We start from the raw sequence: 20,084 nt of genomic DNA on the forward strand, positions 1-20,084 counted from the left end.
CTTTTTTCTTATATAGATTTATACTGTTTGTGTCCTGTTTAAGAAATCTTTGCCCAACTCAATGTCATAAAGATTTTCTCCTGTATTTTCATCTATAAATTTAATAGTTGGCTGGGCGCGGTGGCTCAAGCCTGTAACCCCAGCACTTTGGGAGGCTGAGACGGGCAGATCACGAGGTCAGGAGATCAAGACCATCCTGGCTAACACGGTGAAACCCCGTCTCTACTAAAAAATATACAAAAAACTAGCTGGGCGAGGTGGCAGGTGCCTGTAGTCCCAGCTACTCGGGAGGCTGAGGCAGGAGAATAGCATAAACCCGGGAGGCGGAGCTTGCAGTCAGCTGAAATCCGGCCACTGCACTCCAGCCTGGGCGACAGAGCGAGACTCCGTCTCAAAAAAAAAAATTTAATCGTTTTAGTCCTTAAGTTTAGGTTCATTTTCCTTTTCTCATGAATTTTTATATAGTGTGTGAGTTGAGATTCACTTTTTTCCCTATTCAGACATCCACTTGTCTCATACCTTTTTCCCTATTAATTAATCTAGCACCTGTGTCAAACATAAATTGACCATATAAGTGTTGTTCTGTTTGTGTACTATCATTCCATTATTTCATGTGTCTGTCATTAGACCAATACCACGCTGTCTTGATTTATCTAACATATAGCAAGCCTTGAAATCAGGTAGTGTAAGACCTCCAACCTTGTTATATTTAAGGAGTGTTTTGGCTGTTCTTGGTCCATTTCTTCTCTAAACGCCTGCAAGGATTTTGACTGGGATTGTTTTGAATCTGTAGATAAATTTGGGAAGAACTGGCATATTTACAATAATGAATCTTATATATGAACCATGGTATCTTCTCCATTTATTTAAGTCTTCTTTAATTTCCCTTAAAATTCTCATGATAATGCAGTATATTGTAATATGCAGCATATAGGTCTTAGACATCTTTCACTAAACTTAATCTTAAATATTTTTAATACTATTGTAATAGATTGGGGGTTTTTTAATTTTTCTATTTATAATTCCATATATTCTATAATTTATAATTGTAATTGTAATAATTTTCTGATACATAGACACTCATTTGACTTTCGAATATTGACCTTGTAGTCTGTGACTTAATTTCACTTAATAGCTCTAATAGTTGTTTTGTAGATATCTTGGAATTTTCTATGTATAGGATCATAGTATCTGCAAATAAAGACAGTTTTTTCCTGCCTTCTGATCTTTACACTTTCCTTTTTTTTTTCATTACACTGATTTTAACTTCTAGTACAGTGTTGAAGTGGTAAGAGCAGAAATCCTTGCCTTGTTACTGATCTGAGTTATAAAACAAAATCTTTCATCTTTGAGTTTTGTGTTATTTGTAGATTTTTGTAGATGTCTAATCAGGTTTAGGAAGTTCTCTTATACTTCTAGTTTGTTGAGGGCTTTTACCATTAATGAATATTGGATTTTGTTAATTTTTTTGCAGTTATTGAAATATGGCTTTCTCCATTGTTTTGTTAATATGATAAATTACATTGATTCACTTCGTTATGATTATTGTCTTTTTTAATATATTGCTGCGTTGAATTTCCTAAAATTTTGTTAAATTTTGTATCTTTTTGAACATTAGAGAGATTAGTCTGTACTTCTATTTTCTTGTTTTATGTTTGCCTTGTTTTATTTTTTTCTTTCAGAATTCACCAGTGAAGCAACCTAGTTCCCAACTGGGAGAGGGAGGTTTTTGTGTCTTGGGAAGCAAGGCTTATAATTATGAATTTAATCTATATAATTGATATAATCATGTATACTTGAAAAGAATGTAGTTTACCATAGTTGAGTATAATGTTCTATAAGTGTCAGTTAAATCAAGGTTGATGATGTTGAGTTTGCCTGTGCCTCCACTTATTTTTTCTGGTTATATTGGTTGCTGAGAGAGGGATGAAGAAAGCAAGTTATACCTCTAGCAGCAGCTTTAGTAAAGTTACATTGCAAAGAGATAACGCTTATAAGGATAGGAAGAATTTGTTACCATGTTTTATGGTCTACCACTAAGTTCATTTTACTGTTCTCTGTACTTTTGTATATATTAGAAATTTTCTGTAATAAAATCTTAAAAACCAAACCCTCTCAGGTGATATTATATTCCAGGGAATGCATGTTGAAGCCACAGCATGCTTCACCGTATACAGGAAAAATATTTAGGATTTCTATTTATGTTTATTTTTTACATTGTCATTTTAAAAGTTCTATTTTGGCATATGTTTTGTAGGGCAAGGCATATCCAATAGTCATAAATAATTTTAAAATATAGATGCATACATATGGGAGAGAATTATGTATTATATGTTATTTTACTATTCTGGTTTTAAACTAGTAGTTTTACCCTCATGGAAAATCAGTTTTATTCCAAAAGTTATGTATCATTGGATGGTCTTGAACCTTATCTTAAATTATGTTTTTATGCAATACTTATTTTTAAATGCTTTGTTTTGTCAGGTTTTTAATTAAGAGGTGTTTTTATATTCTGAAACTCCTGAATCATGTCAGAACTTAAATTAAGGTGATAATTTTCATTTCAGGGAATGCTGAAATTACAATCTAAAATTAGGTCAGTGGTGTGCAGGCTTAAAAGGAAACAAAAACCAGCTTTTAACAAACAAGAAGTAAAAGAAACAGTGTCTTAATGTTCTGTTCCCTATATATACTTGAAATTAAGAGTATTTACTAATAATGAGTAAAAATTGGGGAGAAAGTGAGGTAATGTAATATTGGCCCTAATTATTCCTACTGAAAACCCTATCTTTTTTTTTTTTTTTTTTTTTTTTTTTTGCATCTAGAATGTTTACTGCAGGTATCATTTGAATTAAGAAAACCAAAGGGAAAGCTATGATTTATAGATAGAAAATAAATTAAGAAACTAAATTACACTAATACCTTACACTAGCCTCAATTCACTTCCTAACCCTACCCCCTGAATCTCCATTGTACTTTTAAAAGCAGAGTAAATCACAAACACATTCCAAATGCAGGTGTTAATTTTTAAACTTTACAGTACTCAGACTTACACTGTTTAGGTTTTGTACCCATTTGCTATCATTAGCTTCCTGCAGTTAGAAAAACTTACATTCCAAATTTCAGCTTTGGCAATCTGTATATTAGGAATGTATTTATTTTCCTGGATTTGAGAGAATATGTTCTTCAGGGTTTTGTTAAAAGCCTTAATCGCGTACAGCACTTTACATTGTAAGGTGATTAATTGCTGTGTCATAAGGCAGGGATTGGACAAATGTCTTGGGAGATTTAAACACAAATTACGTGTTTTGGAGGGGCTTTGTGTTTTGTAAACCTTTAGGTAATTCAGAATTTGACCACCTATCGCATTTCTTGAGCACAGTATGATTAAGATTTTCCTTAAAATAACAACTTTACAAAATTTGTTAACACCCAAATTAAAGAACAACTTCCAGTGAGGGTTCTTTTACCAGCCAGTATCATTAGGTAGGAAAATTGAATTTCTGTCCAAGTGGGATTTATATATTAAAGCAATACAGCCAGTGATATATTTGGATGTTAGGGTATTTGGCAAAGTCCCTCATGAGATATCCTTGAAGAACAGGACTTAAGAAATGTGGACTGCAGAATAATACAATTAGACTGATTTGTAATTGAGCGCCATAAACACTAATTGAATTCTTGTCATCAGCTGGGATGTAGCACGCTGCCTGTTTTTTTTTTTTTAAATCAGTTGTTTGAATGAGGACAAATAGTATGATGATGATGACGTTAATTCACAGATGATGTTAATCTGGTATCCACATTCCTGAAAATTGGATGGCAGGTTTATTTAGAAAACAAAATGATCTTGATGGGTTAGAACAGGACATCTCATTAACAATGTAACTTTTTTTTTTTAATTAAAGATGGGGGTCTCACTGTGTTGCCCAGGTTGGTCTTGAACTCCTGGGCTCAAATGGTCCTCCCACCTGAGCCCTCCTGAGTAGCTGGGATTACAGGTGTGCACCACCATCCCCACCACATGATAACTCCTTTTTTTTTTTTTCTGAGGTGGAGTCTCGCTTTGTTACCCAGGCTGGAGTGCAGTGGTGCAATCTCGGCTCACTCCAACCTCCGCCTCCTGGGTTCATGCCATTCTCCTGCCTCAGCCTCCCGAGTAGCTGGGACTACAGACACTGCCACCACACCTGGCTAATTTTTTGTATTTTTAGTAGAGACAGGGTTTCAATCTCAATCTCCTGATTGATGTTAGCCAGGATGGTCTCAATCTCCTGACCTCGTGATCTGCCCACCTCAGCTTCCCAAGTCCTGGGATTACCTGCATGAACCACCACGCCCGGCCGATAACTCTTATTAAATTATAAATGTAAACTCTTTTCCTTTGCCTCTTCCCAAAAAAGAAACTTTAAGAATACACTGGCCAGGGGTGGTGGCTCACGCCTTTAATCCTGGCACTTTGGGAGGCTGAGGTGGGCGGATCACTTGAGCCCAGGAGTTTTGAGACCAGCGTGGGCAACAATGGCAAAACCCCATCTCTACACAAAAAATACAAAAATTTGCCGGGCGTAGTTGTGCACAACTGTAGTCCCAGCTGCTTGGGAGGCTGAGGTGAGAGAATCGCTTGCGCCTTGGAGGTGGAGGTTGCAGTGAGCCAGGGTTGTGCCACTGCATTCCAGCCTAGGTGAGAGAGTGAGACCCTGTCTCAAAAAAAAGAAAGAAAAAAAGAAAAGGATACAGCATAAAAAATGGATTTTCCAAAGCACATATAATGAATGGCATAGATCATTTTCATTATATTTGAAAAAAGCAAGATTCAGAATTATATTCATGATTTATGTCTCAGTTTTATTGAGACAAGTCTCAATTTTGTGTTAAATATATATTAGAAAATATATAGAATAGTTCTAGATTGTATCATTAGGAATGGTTTTCTTTTTATTTTGCCTTTCTGTTTATTTCCCAATTTTCTACAACGAGCAGGGAGCAAGGAGTAATAATAAAACACATTGAAGATAAAGTGTTTAATTTTTTTTATATGATTTAAATGTGTAGTCTAAGGATAGTTAATTTATATTGTTACAGTAAAGATTTTCTCCTTTATTTGTCTTTAATAATAGTCACCATGATACAAAAGTCAGCATCCAGCCATGGTGCTCTCTGCACAGAACAGTCTGTTACTGTTTTCTTCCTCTATTACTAGGAATCCATTGAATCCGTTTTCGTTTTTTCCCCTTTATCAAAGGTTGAATTAATAAAAGGGAATTTACAAAGTGTTGGACTTACACTTCGTCTCGTCCAGTCAACTGATGGGTATGCTGGGCACGTCATCATTGAAACTGTGGCTCCAAACTCACCTGCTGCAATTGCAGATCTTCAGCGGGGAGATCGACTTATCGCCATTGGAGGTAATTATGCTAATATGCATATTTATACTTTACCTTTACAGATAAACTGCAAAGTAGGTATGAGGTTTTTCCTCCCTTCCTTTTTCCTTGTTTCTATAATATGCATATATTACTTTTATAATGAAATAAAGTAATAAACTTTATTATAAATAAACATTCGAAGGAGGCCTTCAAAATACATTTAAAACATACATGCCATTTTAGTTCTAATGTATAAATCTTTAAAATACTTTATTTAGACCACTTTTATATAACCACTCTATTCCTTCCCTTCCCACCTTCTACTACTCTATTTATTTTTTCTTGAATGTGAAAGTAAGGACAAATAAACAGTTAGGTTATCTTTCTGTATGACTACCACCATTGCTACTCTGAACCTAAAATTGGTCATATTAGCACTACTGCCCCCATCACTTAGCACTAGATAATGAGCAGCAGAGGAACTAACATTCCTTTTCCAGGAGGGCACATCTGAACTGTCCTGTGACCCTGTGTCATCTGAATGGCCAGCCATTTGTTAATATGTTGTTGCTCAGAATTCAGCCCAAATCACTGGTGGAAAAATGTGTCACTTACATGCCTTCCTATCACTTGGATTGTTAACAGTAAAAACTCTCCGAAGTTAGCAGATTATTTGTTTGTATATAAATGTCTAAGCAGTAGGACTCACTGTGCACAGCAGTGGAGGGAAAGTCCAAGCCTTTTCAACCTTTGTAGTACCTGTCCCATCTATTCTAGGCTTGTTGAGAGATTTCTTGAACATATGGTTGGTCACAGTTGATCTTCTCAGGGCAATGTGATATTTTTTTTCACAGCTTAGACAATAAATAAGTTAGAATAGTTCCCAAATCAAGGTGCAGTTGTCCTTGGTTACATGTCAAAGAAACTCTGCCTTTGATTCAAATCCATCTTGACAATAAAATAATGAAAATTATTTAGTTGCATACCTGGGAGCCCAATTAATATTTTCACATGGAATCTCTCTGATCATGGCATAAGCAGTGCTTCTCAAACTTTCCCATGTATGCCAGTCACCCAGACCTGATGTTAAAATGTGCATTCTGAATCAGGAGACCTGTAGTGGGGCCCAAGATTCTGCATTTCTCACAAACTCCTCCCAAATGATGATGCTCATGCATAAACACTTAGGGAGGCATAAAATAGACATCATTCATTATACTAATATTTAATATTTTGGTTTTACCTACAGGATGGAACTAATTTTTTTGGTCTTTTTTGGTGGTTGTGTTTCAATTACACAAGTAGTAAATACCTATTATCAAAAATAAATTAATTAACCTAAGCGATATAAATGTATACAGAATGAAAAAGCAAAAGTCATCCCTTGACATCTAACATTTGTTAATAATGATAACAATAGGCTGGGCTCGGTGGCTCACGCCTGTAATCCCAGCACTTTGAGAGGCTGAGGCGGGCGGATCACCTGAGGTCAGGAGTTCGAGACCAGCCTGGCCAACATGGTGAAACCTGTCTCTACTGAAAATACAAAAATTAGCTGGGTGTGGTGGTGGGTGCCTGTAATCCCAGCTACTCAGGAGGCTGAGGCAGGAGAATTGCTTGAACCTGGAAGGCAGAGGTTACAGTGAGCTGAGATCATACCATTGCAGCACTCCAGCCTGGGCAACCAGAGTGAAACTCCATCTCAAATAATAATAATAATAATATTTATTAAGATGAAGGGCAGATACAATACACATTTTTTTTTTTTGAAACCTTGGGACATAACAGAAAAACTTTTGTATGTGTCTCTTGTTTTTTGTTTTTTTCTGTACATAAATATATGCCTTTCCCAGTTTTTGTTTAGGAAACAAATTTCTAAACTGCATTTTTGTAATAGTCTTTATTTCTTTCAGCGTGTTGTAAACTTTGCCCATGTCAACAGATATTTTTCAAAACATTTTTATATAGCTTTGATTCATTTATATGGGTATATAATTGGTGATAATTGAAATAAGATTGGCAGAATATTATATTTGAAACTCAAAATGGAATTCATTTTACTGTTTCCTCAACTTTTGAGTATGTTTGAAATATTCCAAAAGAAAAATCCAGACTTGAATGGTGTATTCCTGAGAGAGAGTTACAATCGCCATCTCCACAAAACACCTGATGACTGAGGAATAGATGAGACGAGGGCAGATTTTTAATCATAAAAAATGAGTTCAGATTGAGTTGAAGTTTTTGCCTACTGTAGATCATTAGATGGACTCATTTTTCATTTATGCATATGTCAAACTATAATTTTGCTGAGACATAGTGTGGTTAGAAGGACATAGTAGAACTTAACGCTAGATAAATAATGAAGCACCATATTAGAAAGCTCTGAATTTCCATGTGATAAGTTTGTAGGCTAAAGGGGCAAAAACTTTAGGAAAATTTGGTAGCAATATGTTTGTTGTTTAAAGTAGGGAAGGTCTGAGTGAGAGATTGCAGTAAAGGGCTGTTTATTGCTAAAGTGAAGGCCAGTTATCAGGAGGATCTGAACAGGGAAGGAAAATGGGCTGAAATCACAAGTTTGAGTTGACAGCTGAATGTTTCTAGGGAGTCAGCTATCCCTAGGATTCAGATTAAGTTAACTGGGAGTGGCAAGTTGATTGATAGTAGTGAGGACAGAGAGACAGTCAAAGAAAGGTTTTAGCTCTGCTGAAAATTTAGTCCCAAAGGAACGTCCAGGTGGTGAAGTCCAGTAGTTGGGAATGTAGAACTAGAGTGAAGAAGGGAAACCAAAGAAAAAGTTGATAGTTTTTGAAACTACTGGAGTAGCTGTAATTTACCAGGGAGAAAGCAAAAAAGGGTGAGAGAACTAGTGCCAAACTTTGGTAACAGTTGCATATAAGGTGCACGTGGTATAGGTGGAGAAAAAGAAACTAGAGGAGAGATGATCAGAACCAATTGTGTAAAGTGTTGTGGAAACAAAGAAAAAGAAAAATTTTAAAGAAAAAGCAGGAAGGAAGAAAAAGTATAAGGATAATTGATGGAGCAAAGTCATGAAGGAGATAGGATTGGATCCAAAGTAAGTATACAAATAGAGGGATACTTTCTCCTCTGAAGATAATACTAAAAATGATTGGTAGGGAAAAAAGGTAGCTTCATATTGATCTTTTTGGCAAATAAGGTGATATCATCCACAGAGTAAAAGAGAGTAGGGAGAGTAGACTCTAGGGAAACAGGAAAGGTTTGCAGCTGATATTTGAGAGACTTAGTTGTTTAGAGACCAATCAAAAGAATGCTAAGCAGCCCTGAACACCTTGCCAAAGATGGATGGCTAACTTCATGCAGATCCAGGTGGCAAGCTCAAGAGCAGGAAAGGGCAATAGTGGGGCTAGTAAAGCTAGGGATCAAAAAACACGAGGACAAGACAATAAAATATTGGTAAGAATATCACTGTAATCTTGAGACATAGGGTTGGATAGAAGAGCAAGTGGTATCAGGAGACCAACAGGACCATGAGAAGAAAAGAGGAATGATTGGGCCGGGAAGTTGCCTAGAAGTAGTAAGCAGACAGGATTGTAAGAGGTGAAAAATAGGAGATTGTGATCAGAGAGTAATTGAAAATGAAAGATCTTTGATGTGGACAAGTTCCAAGTGATGACTGAGTCTAAAGGCTGATCTTCCCAGACAGCTAATGTAAGAGGACACAGGTTGAGGAACCCTGAAGTCAAGTTATGAGAAGGGGGTGGTATTACTTAGATTTATTTAGGATGGCCCTAAGATCTTTGGAAAACAAAGAGCCTTCTTATTCTTTCTCTAAGTTCTACATAAAGGGATAGCGTGGGCAAGTGCTGTTTTAGAGAGTATGGGAATAGTGACAGGAAACAAGTAGCACCTTTCAGTGCTAACACACCTAGAATATCTATAGAAGAATACACTAGAAGCTACTAAGGTCAGGGAAGGGACAGTATGTCTGGGAGATAGAAGTGGAAAGAATATTTTTTACTGTACATCTTTTTATACCTTTCGAATTTTAAACTACATGTAACAATTAAAAAATTAGAAAAATCAAAACTTAACATAGATATTACAGATGCAGATAGTAACCAACTTGTTTAACTTCAAAGCAGTTTATCCCTTACTTGTTCTTTCTGGTTTTGAAAAAGATGAATGTGATGGATAGAGTTGATAAAAAGAATCTGTAAAAGTGTTATTCAGAGTATAGTATTTTGCTACATTATTTTCAAGCACTGGTCTCTTAATTTGAATCATTCATCATATGTCTTGTAATCCCTGGAGTATTTTAGAATTTCCTTCAGTGGAATCACAGCTTTCCCTAAGTCTGATATAGCCATTAATAGAAGCCTTTAAATAGATCTCCCTCTGTTCACTTCTTCAGTTCAAACTGAGAGATGTCATCTAACCTACGAAGAGATAAAAAGCAATTAGGAATTAGCATCGTGGCACTCTTTTAGGGATCCTATGTCATCATCTGGTTTGAAAAGATAAACATCTCCAGGATATCAGCACATTCAGGGTTTGAGAATTAGCACACCAATTCATCAAAAAGCCAAATAAGATATTGTTGAGGTTTTCCTATTACTCTTCTATTAGTTAAATAACCAGAGGTAATGGCAATTATATATATTTAATTAAATATATTTAACAAATGTAATTTCTATTGCAGTAATTTACGTGTTTTCCCTTTTAAAATCTTAAACCAGGTGTGAAAATTACATCAACACTGCAAGTATTGAAACTTATCAAGCAGGCTGGTGACCGAGTCCTGGTGTACTATGAAAGGCCTGTTGGCCAGAGTAATCAAGGTGCAGTGCTGCAAGATAACTTTGGCCAGTTGGAAGAAAACTTTTTGTCAAGCTCATGCCAATCAGGTTACGAAGAGGAAGCTGCCGGGTTGACAGTAGATACTGAAAGCAGAGAGCTGGATTCTGAATTTGAAGACTTGGCAAGTGATGTCAGAGCACAAAATGAGTTCAAAGATGAGGCACAATCATTAAGTCACAGTCCCAAACGTACTCCAACAACACTTTCTATTAAACCCCTTGGAGCTATATCACCAGTTTTAAACCGTAAATTAGCTGTAGGAAGTCACCCACTACCACCAAAAATTCAGTCCAAAGATGGAAATAAACCTCCACCCCTAAAAACTTCTGAGATAACAGACCCAGCACAAGTGTCAAAACCCACCCAAGGATCCACTTTCAAACCACCCGTGCCACCACGACCACAAGTGAAAGTTCCTTTGCCTTCCACCGATGCTTCAAATCAGGCAGAACCAGATGTTCTTGTTGAAAAGCCAGAGAAGGTGCCGCCGCCTCCTCTTGTAGATAAATCTGCTGAAAAGCAAGCAAAAAATGTGGATCCCATAGATGATGCAGCTGCATCTAAGCAATTTTTAGCAAAGCAAGAAGTGGCCAAAGATGTCACTTCAGAAACTTCCTGCCCTACTAAGGACAGTTCGGACGACCATCAAACATGGGAATCATCAGAAATTCTTTATCGTAATAAGCTAGGAAAATGGACAAGAACCAGAGCATCCTGTTTGTTTGACATAGAAGCCTGTCACAGGTACCTAAACATTGCATTGTGGTGCAGGGATCCTTTTAAGTTGGGAGGTCTCATCTGTTTGGGGCATGTTAGTTTAAAACTTGAAGATGTGGCTTTAGGATGCCTAGCTACATCAAACATGGAATACCTTTCCAAATTGAGACTGGAAGCCCCCTCACCTAAGGCAATAGTCACTAGAACTGCTCTGCGTAATCTGAGTATGCAAAAGGGATTCAATGACAAATTTTGCTATGGTGACATTACTATTCACTTCAAATATTTGAAAGAAGGAGAATCAGACCACCATGTAGTTACTAACGTAGAGAAAGAAAAAGAACCCCATTTGGTTGAAGAAGTTTCTGTTCTCCCTAAAGAGGAGCAATTTGTTGGACAGATGGGTTTAACAGAAAACAAACACAGTTTCCAGGATACTCAGTTCCAGAACCCAACATGGTGTGACTACTGTAAGAAAAAAGTTTGGACTAAAGCAGCTTCCCAGTGTATGTTTTGTGCTTATGTTTGCCATAAAAAATGTCAAGAAAAGTGTCTAGCTGAGACTTCTGTTTGTGGAGCAACTGATAGGCGAATAGACAGGACCCTGAAAAACCTTAGGCTTGAAGGACAGGAAACCCTCTTAGGCCTGCCTCCTCGTGTTGATGCTGAAGCTAGCAAGTCAGTCAATAAAACAACAGGTTTGACAAGGCATATTATCAATACTAGTTCTCGTTTATTAAATTTGCGTCAAGTCTCTAAAACTCGCCTTTCTGAACCAGGAACTGATCTCGTAGAACCTTCACCAAAACACACACCCAACACGTCAGACAACGAAGGCAGTGACACGGAGGTCTGTGGTCCAAACAGTCCTTCTAAACGGGGAAACAGCACAGGAATAAAGTTAGTGAGAAAAGAGGGTGGTCTGGATGACAGTGTTTTCATTGCAGTTAAAGAAATTGGTCGTGATCTGTACAGGGGCTTGCCTACAGAGGAAAGGATCCAGAAACTAGAGTTCATGTTGGATAAGCTACAGAATGAAATTGATCAGGAGTTGGAACACAATAATTCCCTCGTTAGAGAAGAAAAAGAGACAACTGATACAAGGAAAAAATCACTTCTTTCTGCTGCCTTAGCAAAATCAGGTGAAAGGCTACAAGCTCTAACACTTCTTATGATCCACTACAGAGCAGGCATTGAAGATATAGAAACTTTAGAAAGTCTGTCTTTAGACCAGCACTCCAAAAAAATAAGCAAGTACACAGATGATACAGAAGAAGACCTTGATAATGAAATAAGCCAACTAATAGACTCTCAGCCATTCAGCAGCATATCAGATGACTTATTTGGCCCATCCGAGTCTGTGTAGCAGACAGGTCTATTTAAACTTTCAAATGAACGGGGTAAAGTTGCATCTAAAGTACCACAGATACAACCATGTTTAAATCCTCTTATGCACTCTGGCCTGCTTCTCCAGTTATCTGCTTGTGTAAGAACAAAAATGAAAAAGGTTGTTTTCCAGTAAAAACATGACCAGCTTACTAATTGGTTGTTTTGGATTGCATTTATAGCTATGCTTTTTTGGGTTTATACTGGGAATTTATTTTTACTAATTTATTTTTAACTTTTCTAATTATGTAATTATATAAGCTAACTTTTCATGTTTATGTATGTATAGTGTCCCCTTGTGTTATTTTCCTTCCTCTTGGTTTTTGAATTAGTGTTAAATAGAATACTGTCTAGATTCTTAAAATATTTTCATTTCCATCATGGTTATAACAAATTTGCTGCATGCCCAAATTGACAACAGCAATCATTGAGGGAACAGGTTTTTGAATCTTTCTTTTGTGTTAGGAAGTTTATCGTCTCTACTTGCTTGAGATTTTTGTTATATTGGGGGTTTGGGGGTGCTTTTTGTTTTGTTTTTGCCAAACATAACATGAAAGCAGATGCTGCAGCTTTAGTCTGTTATGCTGATTTAGTTAAAAAAAAAAAAAAAACTTTTTTACATATATTGCTTGCTTTCAATACTCCTGTGAAATTTTTTTCTAAAGCTTTTGTGCAGCTGTATGGTAAACATGGTGATTAATTTGAAGAGCTTACACTGAAAGACAATGTAATAGGAAATATATGTAGAATGCAGTTGGTCAAGAATTTTGTAGAGGATAACAAGACTTAATTACTGAAAAACAGTAACATAGCATTTTGAAATATAATCTTTTAAAATATTGATGCTTTCCTTTTAAGTGGAAATTTAAATTTCATGATTAAAAGTTTAAACATCTATGATAATTTTCCTTATCAGTTCTCCCATAGGAAATAAAGCATGTGAAAGGGTATTTAAAGTTTTGTAGGACTCTTTTTAAAATGACTGTGTTGATAACTAGTTTGGGCTGGTTTTGTTTTAGAAACATTTTAATGTAGGAGTATTCTGTGAAGGAAAGGAATCATGCAAAATATACTTATTGCTTTGGCATCTCACAGTTGTAAAGGAATAGTGATCATTCTGAATACTTCTGTAGTAAGTATTCATTAAGAAAAGAATGAGAAAAACAGACAGTATTCATACATAGGAATTGGGACCAGTTCTCTAAAAATGAAGATATACTCATACTGGGTCCATTTTATGGATTCCAGTAACACATGACTGAGGGAAAACAAGTAGGCTTGACTGCTGTTGGGGTACCTTAATAGTTTGGGTCTGTTATATATCTATAAAATAGACAAGTATATGTTTGTCCCTTGTGTAGGTAACTGCTATGATGATTGCTATATAGTGAAACTGACATGAGTTTAAAACTAGATGGAGCAGCTTTTATTGCTGGCAGGAAAAAGCATGGTGTAATATTAAGGATTGGGGCCCAGGTCTAGAGTCCAGGACTCCATAAAAGAGTTTAAGTTCAAGCCCTTCCATTAACGAACTGTGCAAACATAGGCAGTTACAAAAGGACTCCATCCCACAGTTTACCCATCTCTAAAATGGGAATAATAATACTTTCCCTCCCTCACAGTATTGTTGTGAGGAAAACAATAGCATAACTGCAAAAGTGCTTTGAACAGTAAAAAGATATACAAGTAAAAGGCATTATTTATATGAGTGAGAAAGACATTTTTGAGGGTAGAAAAGTTATTCCACTTTAAAAATCAATAGCCAAGTCTTATGCCTTTTGTTACTTTAGGAAGTAAAAATTTCAGGTACTAAATACCTTTCTTAGCCAAGTTTATAACAAAAACATCCAGTATACTTCATTACTTATTTAAGCGTGATCTCTTTTTCTTTCTTTCTTTTTTTTTTTTTTTTTTTTTTTTTGAGATGGAGTCTCGCTGTCTCCCAGGCTGGAGTGCAGTGGCATGATCTCGGCTCACTGCAAGCTCCGCCTCCCGGGTTCACGCCATTCTCCTGCCTCAGCCTCCCGAGTGGCTGGGACTACAGTTGCGGCTAATTTTTTGTATTTTTAGTAGAGACGGGGTTTCACCGTGTTAGCCAGGATGGTCTCGATCTCCTGACCTCGTAATCCACCCACCTCGGCCTCCCAAAGTGCTGGGATTACAGGCGTGAGCCACTGCGCCCGGCCACATGATCTTATTTTAAAAGAACACTGCTATAGAAGAATTTACACACCAGATTCCCTGAAAGCTAAAGTATTGTTCTGTAACTTACACTTGAAGCAGTCTGCTCAGTGTGTAACCACAACTGATTTTATAAAAAATAACTTACCATTGATAACCTGGAAGGTGGACTACTTGTAAGTGGCTGGTGTTTACTGATTAAACCATGGAAGTTTTCATGATACCCAAGCATGTTGCTGAAACTGATGCATTTGAAAGAGCTGTTGAAATAATGCAGAACTTTGGTTTTATAAGAATCTACTCATGTTTTAAAAGTATTTAACTACATAGACCACAATTATAGAAAGCTCAGTAATGCTGCTAATGACGTTTGTAAACTATATCTGTAATGTAGTGCAATATTTTTATATTTCACTGGGAGAGGCAGTAGAGACATCATAGTTGTACTTTAGTGCAAGCAGGGGAACACTCCAAATAGCCTAGAGTATAGTAAGGTATAAAGCTTCAATGAAAAAAGCTGTATTATATTACATTACTGATGTAATCTTGCTGCCATGCTATGTATCAATAGCTAAAAAATAATAATAAAGACTACCACAGAAAACAAGAATATCTTCATTTAATGACATCTTTAAAAAAGGTGATTGCTGCATCTCTGTGGAATTATCTTATGGTATAATTTGGCCATGCAGAAAAGCATAACAAAGTCCACTTTTCCTAAACAAAATTGCTGTTTTGCAGACTGCCCCAAAACATTTTTTTACTATTGTTTCCTTATGGATTATCAAGTTTATGGGTTTTCTTTGGCTATGTATTAGTAATTAGACTTTAAACATTTTCTACGTTAGTGTTAGCTGAATGAATGGTTTAGACAAACTGAGCAACATTTTAGCATAGCAATCATAATAGGCTATATTTCTTCATATCAAGCTTTACATTCAATATCAGAAGTACTTGAAATAAGTGGCTATTTTGTGATGCTGGGAGGAGAAAACACAAACCTAAAAATTTTGAGGGGTACTATCAAGTTCTAAATGTATAGCTTAATTTTTTTAAAGCAATTTGGAAATATTTGGCTCTTACTAATAAGATAAATAATAAAATCTTAAGTTCCCTAAAAGTGAATAAATTTTAAATACCTACTTTTAAAAATATTCCTTAACTTCCAAATTGACATAACAGCTTTTCTTACCAAAAAAAAGGGGAGAGGTTCCCCTAATTCCTTTTGGGCCATAGATCCCCTTTTAAGATCTGATTAAAGATGTGGACTTTCACCACAGGAAGATACCCATTGGCACACCATTCAAAATGTATCAGATTTCAAGGGTTTTACGGAACTCCCCTGGGTTTATGTCAAACGGGTGGATATTACAGCTATTTTCATCAGGTATGGTTATTTGTTGACAACCAACAGGACAACAGTGTTTATAGATGCAAGGATAACTTACTGGTTTTTTTCCACATTGAATGTGTCTAATTACATATCTCAATTTAAAATAAATTGTGGGAAGCCAAAAAAGTATGGTCAAGCTAACCCGGAGTGGCTTTTACCTGATTCCTACAAGCACAGAAGAATAGTTTCTAATTAAATATCCACAGTCAAAATGATACCTTATGTATTTTATTCCAACAACATTTGGTTTATAAAGGAATACAAACAGGCACAAAACATGATTCAGAAGATTTATTAAGTAAACTTGGTAAAATATGGACAGATGCACTTAGCAGTCAAACAGCTGAATATTCATTGCTACCTCATTCAGGTTTTTGTATCTGTATTACCAGGTACGAACATAAAAACCTCTCTTCAAAAAATAAATGTTCAGAGAACTGTATGTTATTTGTTCTTGTACGTACATTTAAAAAAAAAAACTTTTCAGTCTTGCTAACCAAGAATATTAGTCATATTCTATTCTATGACTTATAATTTTTTTCCCCAAGTACAACCTATCTTTTGCTCCCAAAGCAGTTCTGAAGGTTTTATTTATATTTTATCTTATCTTGAAGGACCAACAGCAGGCATACCTTTGCCAGGCCTTCTTGCAGAAAGAGACAGAGCCATGAAGGCAAAAATAAAATTGCAATAAAGTATACGGTATTGGGGGCAGGGAGAACCAGAAACCCTCAAAGAGAATCAATTTGTAACACGTTCTTTTTTAAGGCTCTACCCCTGTAGAAGTAAGAAACTAGCCTGCCTTTTTAGCCACATGAGAATTTCCTCCAGAGCCATCTTCCAAAGTAGCAGACTTGGCCAAGTTGACCAATGCCAAATAAGCGACTTGGAAGTTTGTTTGCTTCAAACGCACTGCAGTTGGAAACCAGACTTGAAATAATCTAAGCCCCACAGAAAAGCTTCATGAAACAAAGGAAGTGTTACTTTCCTAGAGAATAAGAAAGTCACAAGATTGAGGAGTCTTTGTTCTAAAGTTCTTTGCTCCTTGATGTCCAAGTTAACACAAACACAATCTTAGCTTAACAAAACTAAGTAATTTTTGTTTATGATTATAGAACTGCAGGATTAACTATTATTAGAGACATTCCACACTGCACACTCCAGTCGTATCTCTTAACAAAACGACATAAATTGACAATGTTCACTAACAGTATTTGCTGTTACACTGAAAAGGCACATCAATGTTGTCATGCTTAGAAAAATACACGACACTGAACACTGGATGATGTAGTTAGCACATACATTTTTAGATGTTCCATTTTTCTTTTCTGCCTGATCACTATTATTTTTACTTCTTAATATATGATTCAAGACATAATTTCATTCCTCATTTTCATTTAAAACTTGTCTTCACATTGATGTGAACAACTTTCAGGAATCTAAAAAATCATAGTTTCAGACAACCTAAAATAAACATATTCCTAGAAAACACTTGGATGATCTGCAAACAGATCAAAGATATAGTCAGATATTGAAGTCAGAGCATCTGTTTTTAGCCTCTTGTTTCTTTTTCTAAAACTTGAAGTAGATGGCGATTAACCTTATCATGTTTAAACAACCTTGACAGTGTAAGGTACATGTACCCTCAGTTTTCTTTCATCCAGTAAGACAATCAAGTATGCATCTTAAAGGGAAAGCTTTTAGTTCATAACAATATGTTTGGTTGCTTTTCTCTGCTTTCAGAACATTTACTATTTTTCCCTTCTTGGCTTTAGTGTCTGCTGCCAACCAGATAACGTGTTAACATACAATTTACAACTCTTCTAGGTAGGTGATTACATAGGAAACTAACGCCAGCTAAGATGGATTCAAAAGATAACTGACACAAGTTCTTGTCCTCTACACTTGAGAGAACTAGCTCTGTAACTCATAAATATATTGATAGTAACTACAAGTTAAATAACACTCATGCAGTGTCACTATATAACTTGCTGTCTTACTTGATTCTGTTTTTCAGACTTCATTCTAGTTTCTCTTTGTTAGAAGAGTCTCAGAGATAATGTGTGCTTTAATTTTAAACACTCATTACCAATATGATTTTTGCCCAAATGTTTGCTAATGTAAGTTAAAAAATTATATTTGGTTTGGATTCAAATATTTATAGATTTACACAATACCTATTTCATCAAAATATATTGTATGATATTTAATAAAATCAAATACATAAAATAAAGTTTCAACACTATTTATACAAACCCCTAGAAAAGCTTCTTTTTCTTTATAAGGCTGTTGGCAATCGACCATAACCATGGAAAAGAAATAATAACCTTTGGTTTTACTCTTTCACCAGGGATGGATGGTATGACTAAGACAGTTCTGGATGAGTCGTGTCACTGGAAACACTGTTTTATACAATTAAACACTTGGACGATTTTTGAGGGTCTCAGTCACTTTCAGATTCTTCATCATCACCTATTGGATAGGACTGGATATTATTCTGAGTGTACATTTTTGTTTTAATAGGGCAGTTGTGATCCATGAGAATAGCCTAAAAGAGAGCAAAGTGCAAGTATATTAACTTCTTGTTTCATAAAGATAAGATGGTTTTAACCTACTGTTTTTAAGGATTATTAATTTGAAAGCTATGTAGTATTACTTGCTATTAACCAGTCATTTGGAGCAATCGCCAGACGCCTGACCTAAAAGACCTGTAGTTCTACACTCTAAAAATTCCAGGCAATTGGAGACAGCAGAAGTGGTCCCTGCAGTATTTTCATTATATCTGTCAGGGGCCATAAGTCCACTGTGGGAACTTATACTCCATGAAGCAAGGGATAGGCAGGTTAGGTTTGTTATACTTAGAATCTTGGAATTGGGGAATGGGGATCCTGGAGGTCACCCAGTCCAACTTCTGTTTACAGACATCATTGTGGCAACACACCTTGAAAAGATTTGCTCTCTCCTTAATGAAAGAAGCCCTCACGTGTGAGAAATGTACCTAAGTCTGGACTACAACCCGTTTCCATTGTTTGCATTCATGAATCTGGTTCTGTTATCTTTTTCTTTTTTTTCTTTTTTTGTTTGAAACGAAGTCTTGCTTCATCAGCCAGGCTGGATCGTGGTGTTATGATCTTGGCTCACTGCAACCTCCACCTCCTGGGTTCAAGCAATCCTCCCACCTCAGCCTCCTAAGTAGCTGATATTACAGGTGTGCACCATCACGCCCAGCTACTTGTTTTGTATTTCTAGTAGAGACAGGGTTTCACCATGTTGGCCAGGCTGGTCTTAGACTCCTGACTTCAAGTGATCCCCCTCCTCAGCCTCCCAAAGTGCTGGGACTACAGACATGAGCCACTGCACCCGGCCAGTTCTGATATGTTCACAGGCTGCCCTTACAATCTTTTGTTGTTGTTTTGAGACAGAGTCTCACTCATGCCATAGTGCACTGGTGCAATCTCAGCTCACTGCTGCTTCCCGGACTCAAGCCATCTTTCCACCTCAGACTCCTGAGTAGCTGTGACTACATGCATATGCCACCAAGCCTGGCTAATTTTCAATTTTTTTTTTTTTTTTTTTGGTAGGGATGAGATCTCACTATATTGCCCAGGTTGCTCAAACTCCTGGGCTCAAGTGATCTTCCTGCCTCAACTTCCCAAAGTGGTAGGATTACAGGTGCAAGTGACCATGCCTGGCCCCCAATCTTTTAAGACCATATTATCATGGCCCGTTAGATTTTTTCTCAGGCAAAACATGCTAGAGCTATTCTTTTTTCACACATGTGATTTTCAGACCACCTCTCCCCAATCCTAGCTGTCCTCTAGCTTAAATATATGATTTTTTAAAAATCCTCCTTATGAGCATGAAACTCTCATGCCCTCCTTTATTGTTACTGAAAATTTAAAAACTGTGACAAAAACGTGCTGCTCTGCTTTCAAACCAGATTGTCAAATAAGTATTTGCTTATATTTGATAACACAGCTGGCATTTATCATGCCAAGAGCATGCTAAGCATTTTAGAGAAAATGCATCACAATAACCCTCTGTGGGAGGTGAGAAAACAGGCACGGAGCAGTTAAAGAATTTGACCGAGGGGTGTACAGCTAGGATGGGGCAGACAGGAGTCGCAGCACTCCATGGTAGTTAAGACGAGCACAGAGGACAGCAAGGGGGCGTCATGTGCAACTAAAATGAATTATCAGGTA

At 36.5% G+C, this 20,084-nt stretch overlaps 2 protein-coding genes across 3 annotated transcripts in view; one reads left to right on the plus strand and one right to left on the minus strand.

The window, feature by feature from the left end:
- The window catches only part of LOC105467475 (PDZ domain containing 8), a 102,495-nt gene extending 90,035 nt beyond the window's left edge, over positions 1–12,460 (plus strand). Inside the window, exons 4-5 of the mRNA XM_011717092.3 lie at positions 5,246–5,408; positions 10,085–12,460. Coding sequence (XP_011715394.1) covers positions 5,246–5,408; positions 10,085–12,288 — 2,367 coding nt within the window. The 3' untranslated portion in view covers positions 12,289–12,460. The remainder of the gene's footprint in view (positions 1–5,245; positions 5,409–10,084) is intronic.
- Positions 12,461–16,060: 3,600 nt separating this feature from the next.
- Positions 16,061–20,084, minus strand: part of LOC105467456 (solute carrier family 18 member A2) — a 39,345-nt gene continuing 35,321 nt past the window's right edge. For both annotated transcript variants that reach the window (XM_011717077.2, XM_011717074.3), the window contains one exon: positions 16,061–18,430. In XM_011717077.2, coding sequence (XP_011715379.1) covers positions 18,326–18,430 — 105 coding nt within the window. In that variant the 3' untranslated portion in view covers positions 16,061–18,325. The remainder of the gene's footprint in view (positions 18,431–20,084) is intronic.

This window comes from Macaca nemestrina, chromosome 9, assembly GCF_043159975.1.
Source record: "Macaca nemestrina isolate mMacNem1 chromosome 9, mMacNem.hap1, whole genome shotgun sequence".
NCBI lineage: Eukaryota > Metazoa > Chordata > Mammalia > Primates > Cercopithecidae > Macaca > Macaca nemestrina.